The sequence below is a fragment of the Lodderomyces elongisporus genome, chromosome 8, assembly GCF_030384665.1.
Source record: "Lodderomyces elongisporus chromosome 8, complete sequence".
NCBI classification, from domain to species: domain Eukaryota; kingdom Fungi; phylum Ascomycota; class Pichiomycetes; order Serinales; family Debaryomycetaceae; genus Lodderomyces; species Lodderomyces elongisporus.
Window position 1 is genome coordinate 690,615 of NC_083680.1, and position 21,317 is coordinate 711,931.

The following is a 21,317-nucleotide window of genomic DNA, read 5'->3' on the forward strand; positions in this document are numbered from 1 at the left end:
ATACATATATAGAGAAAGAGAGAGAGTGTGTGTGTGTGTGTGAAAGAAAGATTATACGTCACTAGTACAAGTGGTTAACTGTGGGTGATGGGTTCTGAGAATGGTCGTATTTGTAGAATATAATAAAGTAAAGTGGTTGGTAAGTAATTACATTTCCTAATCGGGGTAAATGCTTAAGAAATGAGATGTTTCACAAATCCTTCATTACGCGTCTTCCTTCTCTTGCTCCTTGTCCCACTCGCAGTCTCTGATACAATTTTTAAATTTTTTTTTTTTGGTATATATTACTGCTAAGCAACTTCTCATAGACACCACGTATTCTCCATAAACTTGTCGAACTTAAAAAGATAATTATCTCAAAGGCATTTTCTTTACTTGAGATACTCATATTGCTACTGTTATTGCCAATACCAAACTGCATTGCATTGATACTTGATCGGAAGTAGCTTTAAACATCTCCAATTATATTTTTTTTTTGCCTATTTTTTTTCTAACCTCATTCTGCCCAGCCATTTCATTTTCAAGCTTCGGGTTCGAAAGTTTCCAAATTACAGACACTATACTTTTTTTTTTTGGAGATCCCATCAACTTCTCTTATCATAAAATATAATCAAAAATCTTCAAACTTTGCACGATTAGATTTCATAACATCGTGTGCATAATTTTTCCACAAAAAAGAAAGGAGGAGAAAGAATATTATTGAATATTTTAACATGTCAAGAACATCTGCAGTTGCACCAACAGCATCTGGCTCGAATGGCCAAAAAGTCAAGACGCCTCTTAAAAAAGAAGAATTGGATGAAATAGCTCGGCAATTGAAGAAGAAGTTGTCAAAGGCAAGTATTGCTGCCAAACAATCATTATCGCCAATGAGAGCGAGGTCTAGCAGTATCAACACCAATAACGACAACAGCAATAAGAATAATAATAATAATTACAATAACAATAATAATTATAAGAACAGTGCCAGCAGCATATCCACCGTATCTACCTCATTTTCCTCCGGTCCTAAATCATCTCCATTGAAAAACCATATTCTAAACAGTACGGCCAAATTCAAGCAGAGCAGAAGAGACTCATCATCAACAGATCTGCAACAGCATGACTCGTTTGATTTGTCCTCGTCTTCGCCTAATTTTTACTCACCAACTCGTCGATCACCTACTCATATGAGAACTCCTGCCGCTGCCTTTTTGTCCTCCTCCCCATTGAAAAATGAATCTTTTACACATTCCAACGATGTGAATGACCTGATTTTGGTTGACTCACCGACTAAAAAACGAAAGACAAACCTTTCTCCTGGCAAGATGATCTTGGCTGAGTTGACGCCACCAGAAGCAGAAAGTAAGCAGCAGCAGCAGCAGCAACAACAACAACAACAACAACAACAACAACGACAACAGCAACAAAGAAATCCACCTATGTTGAAACCATCGTTAGATGTGTCCTCCTCGTCTTCTTCGTCTTTTTCTTCATCCTCTTCTGCTAATGCTAATCCTACCAGTGTTCGTAAAACTGCTACTGCCACAAATGCTAACACTACTACTATTACCGCCACCAACACCACCAACACCACACCAAAAAGAAGAGAAAGTACAAGTAATGTTAGCCGAGGTAATGAGAGAGGGAAAGAGGGTGCAGATACCGCGAAAACACCTGGTCCGGATGAAACTGAAGGTGCAGACTTGCTAATCTACCTTGCAACTTCACCAAGCCCTGCAAAGAAATTTCAAGGAAAACCTCGTATATCATTCAGCACTGCTCCAACACCAAAACAAACACACGCACAGCCTGTAATGCATACCCCTCATTTATCTGCAGCACAAGCACCCGCTGGATCAGTGACAAACGTAAACTCAAACTCAAACTCAAACTCAAACTCAAACTCAAACTCAAACTCGCAGCAAATACATATGCAATCTTCGCAGCAGCATTTGCAACCTCATCTGAATCAACTTTCATCATCACTTATGGCACCACCGGTCACTCCAAAACGCATAAATTACCACAACAGCAATGCGCGTACCCCGCAAAATAGATTGACGCCGTTTTTGAACAATTTGGCATCATCAAATTTGCCCTCTTCAGGCCTTACTTTGACACCAACGGGTTTTAACATGAATGATTATGTTAACATTTTCACACCATCACCGGGTCAAGCAATGAAGCAAAACTTGTTGAAAACACCGGATTTTAATAATTTGCTTGCTGGTGCAAATCCAAGTGGTTCAGGACATACTAATGCAATGGGTCCTTTGGGGTTGCAAAATAAAAGAACAGAGGGCAGCAGATTATGGAACTTGAACAAAAACTTGTACCATGGACATGGATCTGGTGTAGATCAAAACTCCAACTCAACGCGAGAGGAAGTTTAATGTTGGCTTATGATAGTATTTTGTTTAGTTTTTGGAAACTTCTTTCCTAATACTATTCTGCAGTGCTTGCTTTTGAAAAATGAAGGTTATCGATGCACGTCTCCTAGATCTACATCTAGCATTGCATGCCTTTTTTATTCAATTGCTCGCGGCCGCCGCTGCTTCCCTCGTTCTTTTTATTATTTTTTAATTACGAACATAGAAGACTGCAAACGATAAAGAAAAATTGGTGTTAGTTGATTATTTATTGATTATTTTTGGTGCAGAATGATACCTTGTTTAGGTAGAGAATGATCAAATACCAATTAAATTCCATGATAAATATATATATATATATATATATATATGTTTATAAACTCCAAAATAGTCATCATGAAAAAAATGGAAATTCGAAAGGGTAAGATCTGGTAGTGGCAAATCGAAATCTTGAATTATTAAGCTCGAAATTAGCCCACTGCTACTTTAGAAAGACAAAATAGTAGGCGATGGGTATTACTTTGGTTGTTTCTTTAATTGTTCTTTTTTTTTTCGTTATGCTTCATCCTCAGTTTTTAAAAAGAAAAGAAAAAGAAAGGAAAGGAAAAGGAACAGAGATAGCATAGGAATAATTTGCTTGGTTATTAAAGGTTAAGGAATAATGAGTTAGGGTCTGGACGATGCTATAAGAAGAGGGTCTTTTGCATATTGAGGGATTTTGATTTCTTGAGTGTTGATGGAAAGGAAAGGTGAGTTTTTGGTTTTCTTTTTTGCATTTCCGACTATGCACATTGTATATTAAAGTCAGGGTACTGTGATAAACAAATGTTATTAAGTTATTTATTTGTGCTATTGCTTTATTCAATCGGTGGTTCTATAGCTATTGCAATATACGAAAAGCAACCATATTTCGTCGCTTTGAAAGCATCTGAGTCTCTTGAAAAATTTATGGCACATGACAAGACTTATCCACAACATTTGCAAGTCCGCGATTTGATTGCATCATCAGTAGAAATTGGCGATTTTAGAGGTTTTGCAGGAAAGTTTTCAAAAGAAATTGTTGAGAGATTGAAAAGATGTCCACTAGTAAGGGAGGTTGCAGAGGATACAATTTTTCAAGCTTTCGACTATGCAATCCAAGAGGATGCGCCAAGGCACTTGGCAAGGATTAGTCGAAGAAAAAAGATGCAGCCTTATAAAAAGTACCCGTATATCTATGATAGTGAGTTTATGGGCCAAGGCATCAATGCATACGTAGTTGATTCTGGGGTCAATATTGACCATCCCGAGTTTGAAGGTCGTGCAAAAGCAGGTAAGGATTTTACTAAGGAAGGCTCGGGCGATGCCAACGGTCATGGTACTCATGTTGCTGGTATAATTGGTTCGGTTACTTATGGAGTCGCCAAAAATGTCACCATTATTGAAGTGAAAGCATTGAATAGCAAAGGTTCGGGTTCGCTACATACCATCTTGCATTCGATTGAATTCGCTGTGCAGCATAGTCTCGAAACTGGTAAGAAGGGGGTAGTAAATCTATCACTTGGTGCATTCAAAAATCGACAATTAAACGAGGCGATTAAGAGTGCCACAAAGCAGGGCCTTGTTTTTGTTGTTGCTGCTGGTAACTCCAATGTCAATGCTTGTTTGACAAGCCCTGGAAGTTCAGAGTACGCAATCACCGTTGGTGCGATTGACGACTACAATGATGCAATGGCTAGCTTCTCAAATTGGGGAGAGTGTGTTGATGTGTTTGCCAGTGGTGCTTATGTTCTGAGTGTGGATGCAAAAAACAACGGTAGTAGTTCACAAGTCTTGTCTGGTACCTCAATGGCTTCACCTGTAGTCACAGGAATGGTTGCAAATTTATTGAGCGAGGGAGTGGAACCAGGGGATGTGAAGGCAATTGTGCTCAATATGGCTGCGAAAAACCGTATTTCGAGAACATCAATGTTCTTCAAAAAGCACACGCCTAATAAAATTGTTTATAATGGAATCAAAGAAAAAGTACTAATGTGGGAAAATTTGAAACAAGAAGAATTTTGAGGATGGCAATTATGGAGATAATTATCAGGAAGAGCAAAAGCAGGATCAAGAAAGTTGGCCAAAGCTTCTCTCTATTTTGCAACAATAAGCTACCGGGAAATGGAGATTGGTTTTCACCTTATTTTATTTTTATTTTATTTTTATTTTATTTTTTATTTTTTAATTTTTTTTTGTTATTTAGTATTAACTTATTATTAAAAATTATGTATAGTTTGAAAAGATTTATTAGAATGAAAGAAAAATAGGAAACATCAAAGACTTTGTTTTTGAAGAAAGTTATATAAGTGATTGCTTTCTCTTTTGGATCTCCCTTTGATTGATTCTGATATTGTTCGTTAGGAAGGGAGGTGTATAGGGGAAACGATAGTCCGTTGCGATTTCCAAAAAGATGAACAAAGTTTACCATGTGTGCAAATGGCGTTTAGTTCGGATCCTATTCTCAAAACCCATTTCCGATTCTCTCTCTTTAAATATTCTTTGCGCTTTTTTCATATGTGAACTTTTTCTCTCTTGACAATTTCTTTTCTTTTTTTTTTTTTTTTTTTCTTTAATAATTATTATTCGGCTCTTGAAGGTTTCTGACAAATACCGAGCAGAAGTGCTTATTATTCTTTTGTTTTTTTTTTTTTTCTATGGTTTTTCTTTCCTTCTTTTAGTTCTATTTTTACTATTTGCAACTACAGTTTTGTTTATTTTTTCTTTTTATTTCGTAATTAAGACTTGGACCCCGAGTTTATTTCTGATTACTTACTTTCCATAAAAAATGTCAACCGATACATCAATCAAAGCAGGTATTGACAGCATTAGGGCCAAGGCCGATGACTTACATCTTGCCGAAGATTCAAGTAATGGAACCCAAGCCAACCTCGACAAGCACCAGATCAAAGCAACTACTGCCTTTGGACAAGACAATGGTAACAACGCTGGTGTAGCAGGTCATAATGATGATAAGAATAATAAGAATAATAAGAATAAGAATGATGATGATGATGATGATGAAGATGATGATGATGTTGCTGCTGCTGCTGCTGTTGGAGATGCTGGCTCTGACAAGAAGAAAAAGAAAAAGAAGAGTAGCAATAAAAAGAAGAAGAAAAAGCTTGTTTCCATTGACCAGTCCTATCCCGATGGTGTTTTCCCTGAAGGTGAATGGCAAGAATATGGATTGGACTCAAACAAATACCGTACAACATCTGAGGAGATGCGATATCTAGACAGACAACAAAATAATAAGTGGGAGGACTTTCGTAAAGGTGCTGAGATCCACCGTCGAGTTCGTGCTAAGGCAAAGTCTTCTATTCGTCCCGGAATGACGATGATTGAGATTGCCGACCTTATTGAAAACTCGGTTCGCGCTTATGCTAGTGCAGACCATACTTTGAAGGCTGGTATTGGTTTCCCAACAGGGTTATCTTTGAACCACGTGGCAGCTCATTATACTCCAAACACTGGTGATAAGTTGACATTGGGCAAGGACGATTTGATGAAAGTGGATATTGGAGTGCATGTCAATGGAAGAATCTGTGACTCTGCATTCACGATGACTTTTAATGAAGATGGAAAATATGATTCCATCATGCAAGCAGTTAAGGAGGCAACAAATACCGGTGTGAAGGAAGCGGGTATTGATGTGAGATTAAACGACATTGGTGCTGCAGTCCAAGAAGTCATGGAATCGTACGAGATGGAGCTTGATGGAAAAACTTATCCTATCAAATGTATCAAGAATCTCAACGGTCACAATATTGGTGATTTTATTATTCATTCAGGTAAGACTGTGCCCATCGTAGCCAATGGAGATATGACAAAGATGGAAGAAGGAGAGACTTTTGCCATTGAAACTTTTGGGTCTACTGGTAATGGATATGTGCTTCCTGAAGGTGAGTGTTCTCACTATGCATTGAACTCAGGAGTTGAATCTATTAAGCCTCCAAGCGATAAAGCTAAACATTTGTTAAACACCATTCAGTCCAATTTTGGTACATTACCCTGGTGTAGACGTTACTTGGAAAGGACAGGTGAAGAGAAGTATTTGTTTGCATTGAATCAATTGGTTAAAGCCGGAATTGTAGAAGATTACCCACCTATTGTCGATAAAAGAGGAAGCTATACTGCGCAATTTGAGCATACAATATTGTTGCACCCACACAAGAAAGAAGTAGTTACTCGTGGTGATGACTATTAAGATTAGTCTAAAGAGCCATATTGTGAATAACTGTGTCTATTTTCTATTTTCTTTTTAATCTATTCATTCTTTGGTTGTTTTTCCGTAAATAGAAAATAAAAAAGTATTAAGATTAAAAAAAATTAGACGGTCAGCTATTGCTAGAAACTGAGGGGATGGTGGGGGGGGTAGAATAGTAAAGTTTTATCGATTCAGTTAGTTATTGAATGCACCTCGTTGACTGATGAGTGTAACATTTACAGCTTGTTCTCTTAATAATTCAGATTGAAAATATTAGTATATGAGCAGATATTTTTTACTTTTGTTTTTTTTTTTATTTGAAAAATATAAAAATTTGTTTTGGAAAAAGAAAGAGAAATAAAATTGGTTCTTTTGGTGTTGAAGCGTGGTTTTGTATTAAGGTCGGCTTTGCCTTTGATAAAGGTCAAATAAAGCAATTCATATTTCAACATACTTGGAAAACCGTTTCAGGCCAATAATGCAGGTTTAAAGGCTATTTCCATAAGTATTCTATCTACTTTTTACTTTTTACTTTAAAATATGAGTGGTCCCCACTAGCATTCATACTCTTATGACCAGTAAGAGCACCCGCGCTACCGCTACATTATGCACATTTCTTTCTAGCTTTTGCAACCACAATGTACATGGCATATACAAGTATACTTGTTTATCTCCAATTACAAGCCATAACAAGAGAGCTAGCTACTTGGTGAAGTATAAATACCTACAAATATGTTCTTTTTTTTAGGTTTCAACCTTTGTTTTTTAGTTTTTTTTTTATCATATTTCTTTCTTTTCCTAACTGGAACTACACCCACAACTAAGTCTCACTTACTACTTTTCAAACTTCAATTATACAGTTTTAGTATAAACACTACCTGTAATTACCAACTTCAATCGCTACTTAAAGAGCATGAAAACGAAGTTCAAAAAGGTTAGCAAAATCTTTTTGAATAGATCCAAGGCTTTGCAAATTGCAGAACCTGGACAAAGCTTAAACAATGCTAGCAATACAATACTAGTCTCAACAAAGAAATAAAAGGAAAAAAAAAAAATGAAAATGACAAGAACGGACAAAAAAAGACACGTTGCTACTAATGAAGCTATTTCTGATGTTACCTCTGTTGCTGCTTCACGGACGACTATATCACAAACCCAACCATGATCCCAAAGCAGGGGGAGCCCACTAACCTCTGCTACCGTTTCCCATAGCCTACCACAACATTGCACTAGTGTAGCTGCTGACTCACACATTTATTCTGAACTTGGCAGATCCTGCGACAAAATGGCGCCTTTGTCGTATGATCTTGTACGGGGAACGAAAAATGTCGAGGACGCATATGCACTAGGGGTATCAACAAGGCACAGCGGGATCATATAATCACAGGTTGAGTTGTATAAGTCACCGTGCAAGTTGTTATTGGAACACATTGCAAATGGTGACCCTCATGCTATATTTAATTTTAAACACCAACCATTTCAAACAATTGGAAATTCCATTTACAACTCGTTTTTTTAAAGAAAAATCAATTGTATGAAACTATCGAGATCCATCACTTGGAATAGAAATTTATGCTATTTTACTGGTTTTGGTATAATTGTTGCATTTTAGCAATGATTAAACAAATATTCAATTTAGCATCTAAAGTATTATATTATATGTTTAAATCAATACTTGTTTTTATCTTGTATCGATATAGTGCTCACTCTAAATATTTCCATGCTAGCGATATGTCTCGTTGAATCAACATGGTGTATCGTATTGTGATCTTTCTTTCCCTCCCTTTTCCCCCTTTCTTTACTATTATTCAAAATTCCTTTGCACTTCGCTATTCGAAAATTTCATTAACTCATTTTGACATTTTTTTGCAAAATACATTGTTCTCTTGTCACCTGAATTTTCTACAAAGTACTAAATGTTTGAGTACGAAAGGTATCCATTACCGGAACTGAATGATGTGGGCCAATTAAAAAAAAAAAAAAATTCCAATTAAAATACTCAGCCCTCTTCATATCATTCAATCAAGCATCAAATATGTATATAAAGAAAATGAAAAAAAGAAATGAAATATACAAGTCGTACATATCATTTAAACTGAGATTTGATTAAGCAAAGAAAATAACACTGACCTGAATAAGTTGAAAAGAAAAAAAAAACAATTAAACGATAACAAAGCTCAGCCACGGACCATCTAAACCGTGCTAATATTGTCCCTATTTCCTAAGCATGATGATCAAATCTATTTTATCTTCGTATGAGACAGAAATTGGCACCTGGTTGCTTTTAATTCTTTTTTTTTTTCGTCTATTTTGCTTTTCCCAATGCTTTTAATACTTGACACTTAACCATCCGATTGGACGCTCCGACTTGAATAGAAAATTAGGTGCCACGATCAATAGGAGTGCAACTAGTTGTGCAGCAAAAGCATAACTCAAGTAGAGTAAAGAGCCTGAAGCAAGTCCAACTGTTAATGATACGAGTATGTTCAAGTAAGATGCATAGTTGATGATTTGTTCGACTTTTCGTTGATTTGGAATAGTCACTGGAAATTCTATGTATTGCATTATTTCGTCCATTGTAAAAATAGTTCTCAAAAAACGCTGAAGTTGGTGACTAAAGAAGTAGCAAAATAATGAGAATCACTTATATATAAGTGTGTTGGTCCAAACTTGGTTATTATGAGATGTTGGACGTGTACAGCCTATATAGTGTATATTGTACAGGTAGTGGGTCTAGGAAATAAAAATAAAAATAAAAAGGAGGTTTTGTCTTACTCTACTTTATCAGCAAAAAACAAATAAAGAGAAAGGAAAAAAAAGGGAAAAAAGAGAGATACACAGCGCTTTTGATCCCGCGCCAAAGATAAACATGAATAGAATTATGGGAATCTGACAATCAGTAGACAAATTCCTTCAGATAAAAATACAAAAGTACGTATATGTGTATATTGAATGATAAGAGTTAATACTTACTATACCCGAAGTCTATACAGGAAATTCAGAAGAAAAAAAAAGAATCTATTCATTTTCTTAATTTTGTTTTTTGGCTCGTGGTTGCTTTCATATGAATTGTTCTACTTTATTCATCCTTCCTTTCTTTTTGCGCTGTTTCCCATTCTCGATATTCCGCAATGGTTTTTGACAGTGGGAACCATTTTTTAAAGTTTATGTAACTGAGTATAATGGTTACCAGCAAAATACTTACCAATAAGATTGAGCTTAATTTCGTTGAAGGAAAGACATTCCAACACCACTCATGGACAAACCAGATTGGAACACCGATGTATACTGGGAAATTGAGCAGTAGCAATGCTGGGAATGACCATGCATACCACGCAAGAAACTGATAGTGTAACGATCTTGAAAACAAGACTCCAATCAAATTGGTGATGGCCATAATGTAAAATATTAATTGTGGTGCAATTAATTTATCGACGAATGCATTCTTTGAGTACGTTATTGTAGACTTGTGGTTAAAAGCATCTTTCACAAGTTGATTAAACAGCTTACCGGTAATTCTTTCGTTGAGAAACCTAGTAAAGATGAATAATAAAAGTGTGGCGCTATGGGCGACGAGCAAAAAACGTGAAAAATAATCCGATAGAAATACTTGCTCCAGTAAGAATCTCCAGTTTACAGTCCACTCATATAAAAACTTTCTCTTAAAGTCAAATGCTTGTGTAATGTAATTCCATCTGATTTGTCTTGCTACCTCATCGTTGTATAACGGCAACAAGAATTTCCAACCCATTACCAATTGAATAAATGGAATTATCAATACAACGGAAATGAATTTGAACAAGTTTTCGTCATTTAAGAAATACACAATAATCAAAAATGCAGGTAGGTATAGCAACGCATTCATTTTGATGGAGATGGCCATACTATAAAGATCGGCGGCAGCTAGGGTTAGCATATAGCTCAAATCAAACCCATTCAGCTTGGTAATAATTTCATTTTCCTGTGTTTGTTGTGTTTGTTGTGTTTGTTTTCTTTTATTGGCTTTTGTTCTTTTCTCTGATTTCGAATTTAAACTCTCAGTACCATTATCTGAGATCTTTTCATTATGTGTGGACTTATAAACTGCTGCCTGTTGCAAAAGCACAACAGTGCCTAAAATTGCCAAAGTTGTCCAGCAATCATTGAACATTCTCAACATGTAAATCGATACCAACCGCTTGCTGGCCAATAACAAATAAATAGGCCATGGTGGAACATCCCAGATCTGAGCATATATGACTGTGGTTAATAACACACTTGCTGTGAATACATAGCCAAAAATGTTTTGTGCTTCTTTAATGTTATCACCAATAAACCAGTAAATATAAGAATACACCGAATAAAAACCTGCAGGGTAAACAATGGGACCTGAATCGCCATAAACTTCAGCATAATCAATCTCTCCTTGGTCGATTAACTTGATTTGTTGAATATACGTGGAGTAATCGATTTCGGTATACGGTACCGTCTTGATAACAATCTTTGCAAGTAATGATGAAAAACAAATTACTAATGGATAGACAATTCGTGCGGCCTGGGGATTAATGAGAAGACCCACTACTCCGTCGTATATATCTTTGCATACATTCGCCAAAGTTAATTGCGGTACGTCTTCCTCTGATGCTAATCTGGATGTTGAGTGTTGTACATCATTTTTTACAAAAGAATGCAGCAGAGCCGAAGATGTCAATGACGACAGTGATGATGATGGTGGTGGTGGTGGACGGGGGCGTGGTGTCATTGTCTTTGTTTACCCTTGACTACAATTGTAGAGATTAACTTCTTGTAAATATGAGTTCGAAATTCATTTATTCTGCGCGAGAAATGTCAAAATAGTTTGTTTACTCTGAAAAATGAAAAAACAAGAAAGAGAATAAAATAAATAAAGGGAAAAGGAAAAAGGGAATATTGGACATTGATTCTCTTCATTTTTTAGTGCCAGTTAGTAGTAAGAATTTTATTTTGCTCTATAGAGTTGGATTGCTTCGTCAATCTTTACTTGCGTTTACGGAAATTTCTGACTAAGTCTCTTCTACGACGTTTACACTCACGAGTAATTTCACCACGAACGGACCAAAACCACTTCTCATACTCGGTCTCTTCTCCCACTTCTACTTGCTTGTCATCATTTCCGTTTCCGCTTGTGCTTGGTATCTTTGAAACATCGCCATTTGGACTATTTGGGCCAATTTGGCCATTTTGAGTCATTGGCCAAGTATACTTGTAATCATCTTCCACGGCTCCAATCTTTGCCAAATGTGATTGAGTTGAAAGGAAAGGAGAGTCCAAATGGGGCCAAAAAAGACCAAAATGACTCATCTTTTGATTTTTCAACTGGCTTTGGATTTGTGTATTAAACGCATGGTCCTGATTGTTTGAATTCTGATTGTTATCATTTTGTTGCTGATTTTGTACGATAGGAAATACTTTCTCTGTATCAATATCTTCATCGTCGTCAGAAAGAGCTAGTTTGAAGCCACCACCTGTTGTTGTTTTTGTAGTAGTAGTAGTAGTGGTGGTGGTGGTAGTAGTATCAGTAGTAGTAGCTCTTGCTAGTTCGTCTTCGTCTGCATTCAGAATCACGTCTGTTGCGATTGAGACTGTTGGGTTAAACAAAGAGCGAAGGGCTTTGGTTGTTTGTGATGATTGCTTTTCCAAGGATGTATCTAATGTCGGTGTAGGTTCCACCTCAGAACTTTTTGACTCTAACTGCTCTTCGTTTAGATCCACTTTTTCTTTGACTATCAGTCCGACATTTTGTGTTGCACTTGTCCCCAATTCTACTCCTGAGTCTGCTTTTGTTTGTCTTTCCAAATTTGTCGGAATATCACCTTGAGATACAAATGCAGCTTTCTCGATAAACTCCAAGTCCAGAATATCGTTACCTTCGTCATCTTCGTCATAATATGTCTCTTCCTTTGGTTTTTCCAAATCAACTGTACTTTGTTTGATAACTTGTTCAATATCGATGTCTTTTAGCTCTCTATTCTCTTGGCCCTTCTCATTCTCACTTTCATTTTCATTTTCATTTTCATTTTCATCCACATCCATGTCCGTATCATTTATAGAATCTTTAATCTCGTAATCATAGTGTTGCACTTTTCTACGACCTTTTGAATCAACTTCAATGTCATCTTTCTCCAAATTTGCTTCTTCTTCGACATCAACTGGTTTATCAAAATCAAATGTTTGTAAGAAAGCAGCAAGGACCAATTTGTTCTTCTTCGCGTCATTGTCTTCGTCCAACGAGTGAAAGCCTTTACTATATGATTCTGAATTTGATGGACCTTTTCCAGTGTGTGCATCAACCATGGCCACTCTCTTACCATATTCCATGGCTTGTCTTCCATTGATTCCACAACTTACACTTTCTACAAGGTGATCATCGCCACTTTTCCATCCAATGCCATCCTCGTATTTCCAGGTCAATTCCCGCAAACTTCTTCCCCTCTCGACGCCCCACAACTTGGTCTTGTAACATTTATAAGTTTTCAACTCTCCGTTTATCAATATTCTCAAAGTTTGCAGTTTCAAATCTTTTCTTGGTGTACGTCGATGAACACCTTTGATCACGCTAGCAGAATTCCCATCTTTGTATTTGTAAACAAGACTACCCGTTGTAGCACCATACGACTTGGTTCCATCTAAGCGATGAGTTGGTGGTGGATTTTTCGTGTTTGCGGTAGTATTGTTTGCTGTGTGTTCAGAAAGTGAAAACCAATCATGAATGGGAAGTCGATCTGATATTCGTATACCCAGGGTAAACGAGTTTGTCGGGTATGTACATTGAGACTCTTCTATTCGTCTAGCTCTTGCCTGTGCTATTTTAACCTCTTTTTCCAACTTCTTTGCAACCTTTCGCAGATTTACCGAAGCCTTGTTCTTTGTTGCTTGTTCCTCTAGTCTTGCAGTATACGATGGCTTTGCTATTGAGACACTAAGTTTACTTCCCATAAACACGACTCCATTCAATGCTGATTTCAACTTCTCATAGTTTTGCTGTGTAATAGAAATAGTGACATATGCGAAATAGTGAAGTTGCAATGGCTTGGTGTGAAACTCCAAAGGTGAAATCACCGATGTGGCATATTTGGAAAATCGTTGTTCTAAAAGGCTGCTATTATCATGTAATTTACTTGAAATATTTCCAATATGGATCCTTAGCTCTTTCAACTCGCTCATCTTGATATCAAGCACTTTAACGTATCTTGATTAATAGGTAGTAAACGCCTTTCGAGAACACTTTTAAGAAATGTTTGACTTGACTACTGCTTACTTACCTATTTGTTAAAATGATGATACAGTAATAATGATAAAAAAAAAGTGAAAAAAAAAAAACAAAAAATTAAAAAACAAAAAAAAGTATACTACCATCCAGATGTACTTTCGAAGACTGCGCAAATCGCGATGCCTAATGTTTGAGTACATTGAAAGCCGCACAGTACACAAAATTTAAAGACTTGCAACTAGGCTGAAAAAACTACATTTGTTCTTCCGTAGTTGCTGTGATTGTTGTGGTTGTTTTGATTGTTCTTTTTTTCTTCTTTCGTTCATCATAATAATAGTTTTGAGACCTATCATTTTTGCCTGATGAATCTGCAATGTCACTAGATGATGAGGTAAATAAGGCATGGTTGACTCTGTATGTTTCATACACTAAGTTGAATGGTTTGTCAATAAATTCTAATTTGATAAATCAACACTCATTACTATCGTCAAAAACTCAGCAAATAGAACACGAAGGTATAGCTATTGATATAAGCCGAGAAGTTCCACATTTGACGTCCTTAATAGAAGCTCAGCCAAATAGCCTTGAACTTGAGTCTGAATTCAAGCGCTTGATGATGAAATTTTTCTGGGCTGGTTTTGAGATGAAACTGAGAATGAAGCTGGAGTTGGCCGGTGGTGACAAGGAGCAGGACCAAAGGCAAGAGCAAGAGCAAGAGCAAGAGCAAGAACAAGAGCAAGAGCAAGAGCAAGAGCAAGAGCAAGAGCAAGAGCAAGAGCAAGAGCAAGAACAAGAGCAAGAACAAGAGCAAGAGCAAGAGCAAGAGCAAGAGCAAAAGCAAGAGCAAGAGCAAGAGCAAGAGCAAGAGCAAGAACAAGAGCAAGAGCAAGAGCAAAAGCGGAATAATGTTAATGAATGAACGTGTTGCATATTTGTTGTTACAAGCAGTGTGTCTATAAATAAACTCAGGTTTATTACCTATGTAGTTGTTTTTCTAAATTCTATAAGCAATACTCGAGTCAACATCAAAATCAATATGTCCCTTAGTTAAACAAACTATACTTCCAGTCTCACTTCTTTGCCCTTTTCTTTTTCTTGTTCTTTTTCTTTTTCCTTTTCCTGTTCTTTTTCTTGTTCTTGTTCTTGCTACTTTTTTTTAAATCTTTTGAGCAGCCCATTGGTCTTCCAATCCAAAGATTGAGGTAATGACACCTGCCAAACCAACGTCACCTTCTGTAAAGTGCAAGTAGTCTAAAGAGTTCAAGGCAATGAAAGCATCCAACAAGTCCCAAATGAGTTTTCTCTTTGCGGCATAGAGCTTCTTCTTGACATCTGCAAGACTCAATCCTGTTTTTTCGTTCTCGTCGGTTTGTTTGTAAGAATTTAATGAGTAAATGATTCTCAATGAGTTTATGATACCTGCAACCAAGCCAAGCAACCAGAATCTGCTGGCGTATTTTGATGCGTTTGGCCATTTCTTCTTGTCTACTACACCCAACAATTTAAAAAACAAGAATCCATCAATGGTCAAGTACCCAGCATATCCCAAGTTTCTAATGATGGTAGTGAGTTGCAAAATAGGGTCCATTAACTTGTTGTCGTAGGCCTTAGCAGCGGTTTGCAAATGTGGGATTGGCTTGAAGAACCTCATACCTTTACGGATAAAGGTAAAGTGACTCTTCAAGTTGGCAAACATTTCAATTGTTTCCTTTGAATAGCCCTTCTTATAAGCATAGTATCCGAGAAATCTGGACAAGTATGCAAGTAAACGAAACGACTTTTCTCTTTGTGGGGTAACATCCCAAAATTTGACGAGTTTTGTGAGAGTCGGATGATAAACTACTGAATCGGCAACCATTTTTGTTATTACTATTGCTGTTGTTTGTAAGATTATTTGTACCTTCTATATGGTTCAGTTGAAAGACCTAGCTGGAAACAATAAAAAGGAAAGAAGAAAAAGGAAAGAGGATTGGTAAAAAGAAAAAAAAAAAAAATTTTTGAAGGAAAAAATAATGAGAGTAGCAAGATTATAACAAAGCTGTAAATTGTGGAGATTAGAATTATTGGTGGAGTGGCAGATTAGAACGTGAAAAATACAGAACAAAAAAATAAAAAAAATAAAATAAAAAAAATAAAATATAAAAAGGATAGAGAGAGAGAGTGTGTGTGTGGGTTGGTGTATTTGTGTATTTGTGTAATGTACATTGTTCAAGGTGTGAGTTTTCATTTTGCAAGAGTAAAGTTCCAAATTTTTAAAAGGTCTTTAACTGGTGCTACCAAATGTAAGAAGCTAAGTAGCAGAACTTTACTCTGCGTCGGTTTAAGGGAGAACGATAAAAAAATAAAATAAAATAAAATAAAATCTACAAACGGGGAAACAATACTCAAGTGGTGCACATGACACCGACGCTCGAATTTATACAACATAAAACAGTTTGGCATGCAGTAGAAATGATGTCTTTGCAAGAAGTAGTGATTTCTACTAGATACAAGAAGAAGTGGAACTGATATATACAATGTAATATTTAATTTCAATACAGTGCTTGTAGATGTGAATTATCAAGTGATGAATATTCTCAACCTAGCTGTTGCTACTGGTCTATTGCACTGTGGTTGTGGAAATTTATGGATTGAACAAAACACAACAACAATAAAGCACTAAAAATAGAAAAATTGAACATCTTATCGACTTGCTGAATTAAAGGTTTGCCGTAATAATGGCGATGATAGTAACAGTAGTAGTACTAGTATTACTAGTATTACTAGTAGTACCAGTAGTGAAGAAAAAAAAAGGTGAAAATAAAAAATAAAATAAAAAATAAAATAAAAAAGACAAAAAGACAAAAAGACAAAAAGACAAAAAGACAAAAAGACAAAAAAATATTTTCAGCCGAGGGTTTATGGAGTGCTAGTGAAACCCAAGCAAAATCTTAAATTCAATGGTGTCTCTCCCGTTTTCTTCCCCACCCTCGCCCCTCCTTCTGTCTACTACAATAAAAAAGATATCTGACAACAGAACCTACAATAATAAAAAATACGTCAATTTTATAGTAATTTTTATATACACCAAAAGTGATTACAAAGGGACTACAAAGTTCAAGGGTTAATGTAGAATTTTATGTTCAATAGAGAACCCTTATATCCTCTTTTCCCTATTTCTTTTCCTCTTCCCTTCCCTTCCCTTCCCTTCTCTTCTCTTCTCTTCTCTTCTCTCTTCCAAAAACTTCCACCAGCGGATTTAGTCCAACCACTATTAAGTATATCTAGTTCAATTGATATCAATTGATATCAACCATCTCTCCCTCTACCAAATGCTTGCCAGCCACTTTCATCAACTCATATGACTCCTGAACCTCGTCTTTTTCTTCTTGGCTCATTTCATTCCATTCTTGTTCAATCAAATCAATATCTGCTTCGTTATCATAATTTCTACGAGCAAATTGATAATACCTTTTGGCTTCTGTTTCTGATCCTGATTTTAATTCTGATTTTGATTCTGATTCTGATTCTGATTCTGATTCTGATTCTGCTTCGGCTTCGGCTTCGGCTTCGACTTCGACTACGGCTCCTCTCTCCCTATATTCCCCCTTCTGCTCTACCTCGGTCCCCAACACTGCATTTGTCCTATTGTCTTTTGCACCAACTGAAATACTAGGCTTTTCTTTAACACCTGACAGTGCCGGCTCCTTGACCAAAAAGACCACATTGCTGCCCGTGCCAGTTAACTCTCGAATCTTGTACAAATGTTCATTTTTTTCCATAATTGGTACTATCTCCCCATACAAATAGTCCTTACCAGATTCAACGAGTCTCAAATACTCCTGTCTTATGTCTTCTTTCTCATGGGATGATTTTGCAATCCATTCGGCTTGCAAATGCTCAATAGCCTTGCCCATCTCTACTGATATTTTCAGCTCAACATTAACCTTCTCCTTCTTCATTTCATCGATTCTCTTGGCTAAAAAGCAATTGTACGCATGAACTTCCAGAACAGATTCTACCAATTTTGTCCTACCCAGAGAAACATCCAAGAGAGTGGAGAGTGGTGGTATCAGTGGTTTCCTAGAATGCCTATTGGTGATAACCCATTGACCCCAAACCTCAACAAGGTATTCCTTCTTCATTTCTTTTGTAAAACTTTTGGCAAGCTGCAGTTTCTGTTCATGGGTAACTTTCTTCCCCATAAATATATCATATCCTGATAGCAACAACTCCCTATACTCGGATTCAATCTGTTGTTTCTGAGTCTCATTCATACACTTCCACTCCTTTTGAAACTCAAAGATCTCTTTTTGATGTTGCTTACTCGATTTATACACAAAATAGTTCCACACATGGTCTCTATTAAGTTCCCCAATGATTGTATAATTCCCCACAGTTTGATTCCTGACAAACCTTAAAAAAGATACTTCGGGAACTCTGTGGCTAGTCCTTGTCCCACTTGGAATCAAATGACCATCCCAACATTCCACTTCGCCTCTAATGTATCTAATATCATATGCCGGGTTCCGACCAATGGCCCTCTGTTTAAATTCAATGTCAACAATGTGACCTCCGTATATATCCTTTTGTAGCTCTAAAAGCCGCATATACTCTTTTTCTAGTTCTGAATAGTCAGTCTTGCTCATTTCTCTCCATTGAATTTCAATTTCGCGAAGTACTTGGCCATAAAAGAGATCCACTTTCTGATCCTCGCTAGTGATTATTTGCAACTTTGGCCTCACCTTGCTAAATTCTCGCCCCAAAAAGTAGTTCCACAAATGAGCCTTGGTCATTCCAAGCACCGAAACTTTGCCAGTAAATTCGTTGATTATAATCTTCATTCCCAAATCTTTACTTAACCTTGCTCCCTTTCTCGCCATAGCTTCTCTTAACTCGGGGTCTTTGTCTCCAAAGGGAAAAAAATTAACTGTACCATATCCCATCTTTTGATCTACAGTGACTAGATTATATTCCTTGTCTAAGTCGTACCCAAATAAGATATTGTTTTCATACTTGAGCCAGAGCGACATCTGTGTATTATAGTCAACTTTGCTGAACGATTTACCAATCTTTTTGAGTAATTGCTGCTTCTCCTTATAAGTAATATTCCTCTTGTCCAGTTCTGACTCTTGATCTTGTTCCACTTGATTGGAATTGCGCAAATTATTCTCCTTCAAATATTTCTGCAATTGCAAGAAATAGTAAAATCGTCGACTAAGGGAAAATCTAAGGGGCAAACGCATACTTCGTGTTCCGGAAATAGCATTGTAGTTGTATAATGCTTTTTTGTATGGTTGACCTTTAACATTCTTTGGTCTTTGTGGAAAGTCTGCCCTAGTTAATATCGTATTATTCGTCTCTGTTGAAACAGTTGAGTTTTCGGTCTCTATAAGTTGACGTAATACACTAGTATCTGTCTTGTTATTTACATGTTCTTGCTCCTGTTCTTGCTGTTTCTCTTGCTCTTGCATTTCAACGGAATCTCCATCTTTCCTTGCAGCATTCTGGATTGCATTCCAATTAGTATGCAAGAAATCACCCATTATACTTTCAAATACCGAGGCAAGCTCTCGTTTTTGCTGACTTGACCTAACATTATAAGCATGAACAGCTTTTCTTAATTTTTCCTCTTGTTTTATAAAAGTCCCGCTTTCTGCTATTTTGATAGCAACATAATAGTTTTTTACATCTTTGTCCTTGAGTTTTGGTATAAGTTTTGCAACCTTGTTGAATCTTGACAACTTTTAAGAGAAATAAATTGTGAAAAAAATGAATGGGAAACAAAGTGGAAAACAAAACTGAAAACAGAAATGTTGAGATGAGTTTCGTGGTGAAAAAAAAAAAAAGAAAACGCAATCAGACAAAGAACAATTGTGACTTATCTAATGCTTTTTTTTTTATTTTTCCCCTATGCTGTTGATAAATTGGTCAAAGAATGATTAATTTGGCTCCTACTTCTGATTTGTTTACCAGGAAATATATACTGATGGTATTCTGGTTCAAGGAACACAAAATGGATATTCCTTTCTCCCTTTTCCTGTCGTAGTCCATTATTGTGGTGGTTCTTTATTTATTTTATTTATTATTACTTATATATTTGTGTATATACATACTTATTAATTTTCACTTGGTTTCTTTTCCTCGCTTGTTAAAATGCAGCTATGTACATTTGGCAGTATATGTTTATAACCACAAGGACCTACTGAAGAAAAAAAAAAAAGCTATAAAAAACTTGAATAAGTTGGAAAAGACATTATCGCTGGTCTTATTTAAAATTAAATATGCTTGATAATCACATGTACATACAAGTTATATTGTGGTTGTCATTCTTTCTTTCATTTTTCTATTTACTTTTCCTTTTGCAATGATCAGTTTTTCTATACACAGTTGATTGCTATGCTTTTATTTTTTTTTTACTTCTTTTTTACTTCTTCTTCTTCTTCTCCTTATTTCTCTGCTGCTGCTGCTGCTGCTGCTGTCATCTATTCTTTTGCTTCAGTGCTTTTTGTACTTTCAGATATAGTTTTCTTTTTGTTGGGTTTGGCAATAGCTCCGTTTTTTCGAAGCCTGTACCCTTCTGCGTCTGCTTTCTCTTCGAGCATTGATTCTAAAGGCAAGATCTCTCCGCGATAAAAGTCTTTACCGGATTTCAATAAAGCCGAGTATCTTTCTTTCCATGTGTACTTGTCTTTCAAAGAAAGAGTCTTCCATTCATTTTTGAAATGTTTATTTTTTTGAGCAGATGTCATTTTGCTTATTTCAAAGACATTTTGCGTCTCGTGGATTCTTTCAATTATAAAGTATCCTTGGACTCTGCTTAACATTATGTCGCCTTTTATATCTTCAACTTCTTTGGTTTCTGGATTGATTTTAAATCTAAAACGCAAGTGTGCACTCTGGTGGGGACCAAAACCTTGTGCAATCATTGCTTGTTTAAAAGCAGCCAGTTCTTCTTGTTTTCTTTTGCGTTCCAACAGTTTTTTAAGTTTTTCCTCCTTTGCCTTTTCACGAGCCATCTTTTTTTCTTCTTTCGATCTCAAGTCCAACTTCATTATATTAGTTTGTTTCTTAAATTCTTGTTCTTCGAGTAGTAATTTCTTGTTCTTTACACTACGCAATAACGACCTTTGCTTTTGAACGTCTTCTGGTGTATACGATTTGCACCATTCGAATATGAAGTTTTGGACCACTTCCTTTTCGGTGGTTTGATCGAAACCTTGTTGTGCGAATGTGGCGTTAAGGTCGGCAGCAGTTTTCTGCGATTGATTGTAAAAAGCATGGATGTAGAACCATCCCAAGGAGGTATGGATAGCTGAAACTTCATCTGGCCAATTTCTGAAATCGAATTCTGAAGTGCTTTTAAAAGGGACTATTGGTTGTCGGAAATGAGGGATACGTGAGTTGTGAGGTAAGTTCACCTTAGTGCCTCTTGTTGCTAGAGTGCGTGCAAGCGATACATTATTCCGCAGTAGATGTTTGAGTAAATTAGTTGCTATAGTTGTGCTTAAAGTCCTGCTGTACATGATGT

At 36.4% G+C, this 21,317-nt stretch overlaps 10 protein-coding genes across 10 annotated transcripts; 4 read left to right on the forward strand and 6 right to left on the reverse strand. All coding sequences in view use genetic code 12, as the record gives it.

Annotated features, from left to right (window-relative positions):
• Positions 1 to 713: 713 nt before the first annotated feature.
• PVL30_005598 (uncharacterized protein) lies at positions 714 to 2,375 on the forward strand (the record flags this gene model as incomplete). The annotated part of the gene is made up of 1 exon (XM_001524013.2): positions 714 to 2,375. The coding sequence occupies one exon, from the start codon at positions 714 to 716 to the stop codon at positions 2,373 to 2,375; it is 1,662 nt and encodes a 553-aa protein (XP_001524063.2).
• An 801-nt stretch (positions 2,376 to 3,176) lies between these two features.
• PVL30_005599 (uncharacterized protein) lies at positions 3,177 to 4,394 on the forward strand (the record flags this gene model as incomplete). Its single annotated transcript, XM_001524014.2, has 1 exon — positions 3,177 to 4,394. The coding sequence occupies one exon, from the start codon at positions 3,177 to 3,179 to the stop codon at positions 4,392 to 4,394; it is 1,218 nt and encodes a 405-aa protein (XP_001524064.2).
• A 763-nt stretch (positions 4,395 to 5,157) lies between these two features.
• On the forward strand, positions 5,158 to 6,579 carry MAP2 (Methionine aminopeptidase 2; the record flags this gene model as incomplete). Its single annotated transcript, XM_001524015.2, has 1 exon — positions 5,158 to 6,579. The coding sequence occupies one exon, from the start codon at positions 5,158 to 5,160 to the stop codon at positions 6,577 to 6,579; it is 1,422 nt and encodes a 473-aa protein (XP_001524065.2).
• Positions 6,580 to 8,907: 2,328 nt separating this feature from the next.
• On the reverse strand, positions 8,908 to 9,156 carry PVL30_005601 (uncharacterized protein; the record flags this gene model as incomplete). The annotated part of the gene is made up of 1 exon (XM_061119698.1): positions 8,908 to 9,156. One exon carries the CDS (start codon positions 9,154 to 9,156, stop codon positions 8,908 to 8,910), a length of 249 nt encoding a protein of 82 aa, XP_060975681.1.
• Positions 9,157 to 9,658: 502 nt separating this feature from the next.
• On the reverse strand, positions 9,659 to 11,320 carry ALG3 (dolichyl-P-Man:Man(5)GlcNAc(2)-PP-dolichol alpha-1,3-mannosyltransferase; the record flags this gene model as incomplete). The annotated part of the gene is made up of 1 exon (XM_001524016.1): positions 9,659 to 11,320. The coding sequence occupies one exon, from the start codon at positions 11,318 to 11,320 to the stop codon at positions 9,659 to 9,661; it is 1,662 nt and encodes a 553-aa protein (XP_001524066.2).
• Positions 11,321 to 11,574: 254 nt separating this feature from the next.
• On the reverse strand, positions 11,575 to 13,761 carry NOP8 (Nucleolar protein 8; the record flags this gene model as incomplete). The annotated part of the gene is made up of 1 exon (XM_001524017.2): positions 11,575 to 13,761. The coding sequence occupies one exon, from the start codon at positions 13,759 to 13,761 to the stop codon at positions 11,575 to 11,577; it is 2,187 nt and encodes a 728-aa protein (XP_001524067.2).
• Positions 13,762 to 14,180: 419 nt separating this feature from the next.
• Positions 14,181 to 14,726, forward strand: PVL30_005604 (uncharacterized protein; the record flags this gene model as incomplete). The annotated part of the gene is made up of 1 exon (XM_001524018.2): positions 14,181 to 14,726. One exon carries the CDS (start codon positions 14,181 to 14,183, stop codon positions 14,724 to 14,726), a length of 546 nt encoding a protein of 181 aa, XP_001524068.2.
• Positions 14,727 to 14,963: 237 nt separating this feature from the next.
• On the reverse strand, positions 14,964 to 15,665 carry PEX11 (Peroxisomal membrane protein PMP27; the record flags this gene model as incomplete). Its single annotated transcript, XM_001524019.2, has 1 exon — positions 14,964 to 15,665. The coding sequence occupies one exon, from the start codon at positions 15,663 to 15,665 to the stop codon at positions 14,964 to 14,966; it is 702 nt and encodes a 233-aa protein (XP_001524069.1).
• A 1,420-nt stretch (positions 15,666 to 17,085) lies between these two features.
• On the reverse strand, positions 17,086 to 20,093 carry PVL30_005606 (uncharacterized protein; the record flags this gene model as incomplete). The annotated part of the gene is made up of 2 exons (XM_001524022.2): positions 17,086 to 19,522; positions 20,086 to 20,093. 2 exons carry the CDS (start codon positions 20,091 to 20,093, stop codon positions 17,086 to 17,088), a joined length of 2,445 nt encoding a protein of 814 aa, XP_001524072.2.
• A 178-nt stretch (positions 20,094 to 20,271) lies between these two features.
• PVL30_005607 (uncharacterized protein) lies at positions 20,272 to 21,312 on the reverse strand (the record flags this gene model as incomplete). The annotated part of the gene is made up of 1 exon (XM_001524023.1): positions 20,272 to 21,312. The coding sequence occupies one exon, from the start codon at positions 21,310 to 21,312 to the stop codon at positions 20,272 to 20,274; it is 1,041 nt and encodes a 346-aa protein (XP_001524073.2).
• Positions 21,313 to 21,317: the final 5 nt, after the last annotated feature.